Source organism: Sus scrofa, chromosome 4 (genome assembly GCF_000003025.6).
Source record: "Sus scrofa isolate TJ Tabasco breed Duroc chromosome 4, Sscrofa11.1, whole genome shotgun sequence".
NCBI classification, from domain to species: domain Eukaryota; kingdom Metazoa; phylum Chordata; class Mammalia; order Artiodactyla; family Suidae; genus Sus; species Sus scrofa.
The window spans coordinates 92,500,618-92,506,928 of NC_010446.5; the positions used below are offsets into that span (position 1 = coordinate 92,500,618).

Here is a 6,311-nt window from a genome sequence, read left to right on the forward strand (position 1 = left end):
TTTCATGTGTTTCCACATCTATTTCTCCACTTAAAAATGATAGGATCCTTGATCATATAGACTTGAGTCTATTGTCATTTTTGTTTCCTTATAGCTTAACAATGCTTAGTAAAAGCCATTGTTTACTGCATGCTTATTGATTGTATGAATAAGTGAAAGACATCCAAAGAATCCTTGTAAGGACAGGAGAAATACACAAACTGAATTTTCTCAATGTTAATACTATAACCTTTGGCTTACTGGGAATTTTCTGTGTGTCCTTAATATGCCAATGCTCTATGCAGCCTCCTCCAATTTCTCTGAGCAAAGTGAAATGAGCCATGTTTTCTGCCTTCTCCCAGATAACCAATGTAGCCTTAAAGGCCCTGGGTAGGGGTGGGAAGGGCTATTCTGCTGAAGTTGTGATGAGCAGTGGAGAAGGAAGAATGTTTTCTGGAAAGTCATTCTGGGCATTTTTATGGGCAGAAGAAAGGCTTTATTGTGTGTGAGAGGATGGGATACTTGGCCTGTGAGGACTTGGAAGAATTCAGCAGAGGAAACAGGAAATGAGTCAGCCAAGGAAAGACTGCCTTGTGAGTAGGTTGTAAGTTGCAATATATCACCCATAGTTTGATATTTTTCTTTTCTCTTCCCATCCAACAGCAAATGCACCAAGGAAATATTGGGAGGATAAGGTGGGTTCCATTTCCTGGCTTTCTTTCCCCTCTGCTCTTCCTTGCTTATATTTAGGTACTAACTATTTGTGGGTTTTTCCCCCCTACTAGGAGCCCAGAGTAATCTATTCAGAGTTGAAGAAGGCACATCCAGATGACTCTACAGGGCAAGCCAGCAATAGAGACAGGGACCTTGAAGATGCTGCAGAAAACTATGAGAATGTCCCATGCACGTCATCAGCCTTAAACCACTAGCTCTGTATTCAGTGGCTCACAGAGACCCTGAGAAGTAGCCTGTGTCATTATCTCTATTATCTCTAACCATGTACCATTCTTGCTTCTAGGGCTGTGCATCCCAGGAGGCTGGGCTATAGGGGATATGAAGCTGTGTGCATGTTCTGCCAACTTCCTCTGTGCCTGAGTCTCTGCATTCTCTGGGAACATAGTGGGCATCTTTGAGCAGGTGCTGCATCCTTTTCTTAGTAGAGACAGAGGTGAAGACAGGACAGGTGGGCCTTCAGCTCCTGGGCCTGTTGAAAGGAAGGGAAAAGTGGTCTAGCTAGGATCACAAGGGTGTGATCATGACCAGCAGATCTAAGTGTCATCAAACCTTTTAATGTACTATCTCACATAAACAGTTTGTTCTAAATATCTCATTTCCATTTTTGTGTGGTTTATAGTGGCATTGCTGATGTTCTGGTGTATATGCTTTGTCCCAGCTAACAAACTGGAAACAACCAAAAATATTCATTCTGTCCGTGTATATTCTATTTCTTTATGAGATATGTATCGGTATTAAGATTTTTAAAAATAACCCATTCTACTTAATGGGAGAGAGCTTCCAAATTGTCTGATTGGATAGTGTAATAGACTGGATTATATTTCTTCAAAATTCAGTATGATTATACTTGGAGATAGGACCTTTAAGGAGGTAATTATGGTTAAATGAGGTCATACAAGTGGATCTTAATCCAATTGGCCTGGTGTCTTTGCAAGAAGACAGGAGATACCAGAGCCCTCTCTATTGTTCTTCATGTGCACAGAGGAAAGAAAGGTCATGTGAAGACGCAGTAAGAAGGCAGGCATTGGCAAAGCATAAGGCGGCAGAAAGAGAGGTCTCACCAGAAACCAGCTCTGCTAGCACTTTGATCTTGGCCATCTAGCATCTAGAACTGTGAGAAAACATATCTTATGTTTAAGCCACCTAGCCTGTGTTATTTTGTTATGGCAGCTGGAGCAGACTAACACAGATTTATCTAGACACATAGATGATAAATGATTGATGACAATATTGAAGATAGGTAGGTAGATGACTAGATAGATAGATAAAGATAGATGCAGGTGCATGACACTCACACACTCCACCCCATGCAGAATTTGTTGTCTTCAAGATACTTCCTCTCTCGCAAGGTCAAACCTTCCTCTACTGACAGCAGCTCAGTTATACTGTTTAATTATTCAATATCCACTATTTGGTGGCTACAGAAGCATCAGCACCAACCTGGGCAGGTCAGTGGGGTCAATGATTCACAAGACTAGGATGTTAAAACTTAGTGTCACTTGGGAGCCCTCATGACCTGAGCTGGCAGTGGATTCAGAGATGAAAGACAATTAATAGGCACAAAGAAGAACATCCCCTTCCATTGCTCAGTGACTTTGAATCAATTCCTCAGTTGGCTGACAGATGTTGAGTGTTTGCCAATGAAGAAAAAAAAATTTAAGTATGCCAGAAAAAAAATGGCAGAGTTACTTTTATCATGAGCGCTGCTGAGGCAGAAAAGGAATAACTGAAATTGTTAGCTTCTATCATCTAGTGTTACACTGAATATTTTTTAGCTCTGAAAACTATCACCTAGTGTTACACTGAACATTTTAAGCCCTGAAAACAACAGACCTTAAGAAAAGAAGCTAGTAAGTTCCCCGATGGCTGTTGCAACTCAACTGATGCAATTCAGGGACATTGTTGATTTTAAACCAGCCATTGCTGATAACTTTAAGTAATTAATGCAAGAATGCCTTGCAAAGCTTGAAAACAACTCAAGCATAAAAGTACTGTGTATTTCAAATTTTATGTTTTTCTCCTTGAGTATCAGAAGCTGAGCGAATAGAAGGTATAACAGATGTCAAAATGCAATTTTTTGGGGGGGTGCTTTTTTAGAGCTGCACCCGAGGCATATGGAAATTCCCTGGCTAGGGGTTAACTCAGAGCTGTAGCCGCTTGCCTACACCACAGCCACAGCAACGCCAGATCTGAGCCGCATCTGCAAGCTACACCACAGCTCACAGCAACGCTGGATCCTTAACCCACTGAGCAAAGCCGGGGATTGAACCCACGTCCTCATGAATGCTAGTCAAGTTCATTTCCACTGAGCCATGATGGGAACTCCCATCAAAACGCAATTTGATTTGAGGTTTTTGTCTTAAACTAAGGAATTCAACTAGCAAGATCATTTGCCAAGGGAAAAATGATTTCTTTCTTTCTTAAAGAGGAACACATTTTTTTTTAAATTATGAACCAGGCACTTATATGTCTTGTTTCTGTATCAGTAGATACAAAATGCAATCCATAGAGGGAGCAAGGAATCCAGGTGTAATCTCTGCCAGTGCTTAAATTTTGCTGCAATTTCCTCCCCAATGTGAGCTCCAGGATGAAGAAGTATATAGGGGAAGGGGAACATGCCATTAGGTCCAGCTGTGGGAAACCCATCTAAAAGAGTGGTGAAAAAAGGCAAGTTTTCACTGTTGACTTAAGAGAGGAAAAAAAAAAATCCCTAAGGGAGAAATACAGGATTGAGGTAGCCTCCCATAGACAGTGAGAATCAGGAGTGCATGCCAACAGTGCAAGTAGCACCAAGGACAGCAACCTCTAAGGCGGGAATTGGCAAATCCCCTAAGAGAAGTGGACACCAAAGGGACTCTAAGTGTACAGAATTTCTGAGTGCATGTAGGACCTCCATCACAGACACCTTATGCAGGTCCTCAAACAGAAGGCAAACAGTAGTACCTGTAGGCAGTCAGGAAGATCCTAAGGAATATTTGAGGAAGGTCCAAGAGGAAATTATGTTTCCAACTAGTCAGGAAGGTAACAAATGAGGCATTAAGAGTCAAAGCATTATGATAATTTCTTTCTTTACATTATATTTATTTTATTTGTTTACAAATTATTGAGTATTTTATGCACAATAAATTCCACATATTTAAAATGTACAATTTGATGAATTTTGATAAATATATACATCCATGAAACTACCACCATCAAGATCTCAAATATCTCCATCACCCCACCAAGGTTTCCTTATCACATAAGCAATACTTCTTTCCTTCCACCTTTTTTTTCCTGCAATCACTGATAAGCTTTCTGTTACTATGGAGTGTATTCTCTAAAATATCATATAAATAGGATCATAGAGTTTATACTCTTTTGTGCTTGACTTCTTTCACCAAGCAAAAAGATAGCAAGATTCATTCACATTGCTTCAGGTATCCATAGCATATTCCTTTTTATTGCTGGGTAATATTCCATTGTATGGATATATCACTTTTGATTATCCATTTATCTCTTAATGAACATTTATATTGTTTCATTTGTCATTATTAAAAATAAAGCTGCTATTAAAATTCACAGTCAGTCCTTTGTATGGACATGTTTCTATTGTGTCTTTGTAAACACGTATAATCACTGGGTCACTCAACATTTATGTCACTCTTAACATTTTAAGAGTCTGCAATACTCTTCTCCAAAATGGTAGCACCATTTTACATTCCTGTGAGCAGTCTCTGGTAGTCACAGTTGCTCCACCTCCTTGCTAACACTTGACATTTTCAGTCATTAATTTTAGTCTTTCTAAGGAGTGTGTAGTGTGGTATATACTGTTGTCTAATTGTGGTTTTAATTTTCCTGATAATGATGATTATCTTCTCAAGTCCCTATTAGCTCTTTGTAGATCTATCGTGAAGTATTTGTTCACACCTATTACCTCTTCTTTATTGGACTGTCTTTTTATTATTGAGTTGCAAGGGTTTGTTTTTTCTCCTATATCTTGGTCTGATTTTTGCATTGCAAATATTTTTTCTCGTATCTGTAGCTTACCCTTCATTTTCTTAAGGGTGTCTTTTGAAGAGGTTTGTTTTTTGTTTGTTTGTTTTTTTAGCTTTGATAAAGTCCAGTTTATCACTTTCTCATTTTATGGGTATGTTTTGCCTTTCTTATATAAGAAAGTATACCTCCTGGAGTCCCCATCATAGCTCAGGGGGTTAAGAACCCAACATAATGTCTATGAGGATGTGGGTTTGATCTCTGACCTCACTCATTGGGTAAAGGATCTGGCATTGCAGCAAGTTGCAGCATAGGTCTCAGATGCTGCTTGGATCTGATGTTGCCATGGCTTTGCATAGGCCCAAAGCTGCAGCTCTGATTCACTTCCTAGGCTGGAACCTCCATATGCTGCAGGTGTGGCAATATGTACATATACACACACACACACACATATATATAAATACACACACACGCATATATACATATATATATATATATATACCCAAAGTCAAAATATTCTTTCCTATTTCTTTTTCTAGAAATTTCATAGTTTTAAATGTTTGCATATAAATGTTTCTAGGAGACATTTAGAGTGAAAATCTTTGTAGTATGAGGGAAAATACTCATTTTTTTCTTGTAAATATCTCTGTGTTCCAGCACTATTAGCTGAATAAACTTTCTTTTGCCTCTTTATAATTTAAGGTGTTTGTCTTCTTATTACCAAGTTACTGGAGTTTTTATTTTTATTTTTTTATGTATTTGGGATATATATACCTTCGTCAGATATATGCTTAATAAATATTTTCTCCCAGTATGCGACTTGCCTTTACATTTTCTTAACTGTATCTTTCAAAGAGCAAACATATTTTTTTGCAAATATTTTTGATTTGATGAAAATTATCATTTTTTTCTCTTATGGTTCATATTTTGTGTATCTTGTTTAAAAACCATTTGACTAACTGAATGTTATGATGATTTCATTCTGCATTTTCTTTTAGAAATTTAATAGTTTTTGCTTTTGTATTTAGATATGTGATGCATTTCAGGTTAATCTTTTCATATGTCATGTAGAGTTGATGTTAATTTTTTCTTGCACAGATGTCCAATTGTTTCACTACCTTTTTTTTTTTTTTTTTTTTTTGCTTTTTTGCCATTTCTTGGGCCGCTCCTGCAGCATATGGAGGTTCCCAGGCTAGGGGTCAAACTGGAGCTGCAGCCACTGGCCTACGCCAGAGCCACAGCAATGTGGGATCTGAGCCACGTCTGTGCCCTACACCACAGCTCATGGCAACGCCAGATCCTTAACCCACTGAGCAAGGCCAGGGATTGAATCCACAACCTCATGGTTCCAGGTCGGATTCGTTAACCACTGCACCACGACGGGAACTCCCACTACCATTTCTTGAAAAAAACAACAACCCTACCTTCTCCTCATTGGATTACCTTGTCACATTTGTCAACTATCAGTTGACCATGTAAATGTGAGTCTATTTCTGGACTATTCTGCTCCATTGATCACATACATCTAGCTATCTAAGAGAGTTTTGTAGAATTGATATTTTTGCTTAAAATCTTTTTTTTTAAACTTTTTTTTTCTTTTTTTCTTTTTTTTTTTTTTGTCT

The 6,311-nt window shown here is 38.3% G+C and overlaps 1 protein-coding gene across 8 annotated transcripts in view; it reads left to right on the forward strand.

The window, feature by feature from the left end:
* LOC100158069 (Fc receptor-like protein 3) overlaps positions 1 to 5,385 on the forward strand; it is a 45,259-nt gene extending 39,874 nt beyond the window's left edge. For all 8 annotated transcript variants that reach the window (XM_021089610.1, XM_021089609.1, XM_021089611.1 and 5 more), the window contains 2 exons: positions 643 to 674; positions 765 to 5,385. In XM_021089610.1, the coding sequence (XP_020945269.1) occupies positions 643 to 674; positions 765 to 908 (176 nt within the window). In that variant the 3' untranslated portion in view covers positions 909 to 5,385. The remainder of the gene's footprint in view (positions 1 to 642; positions 675 to 764) is intronic.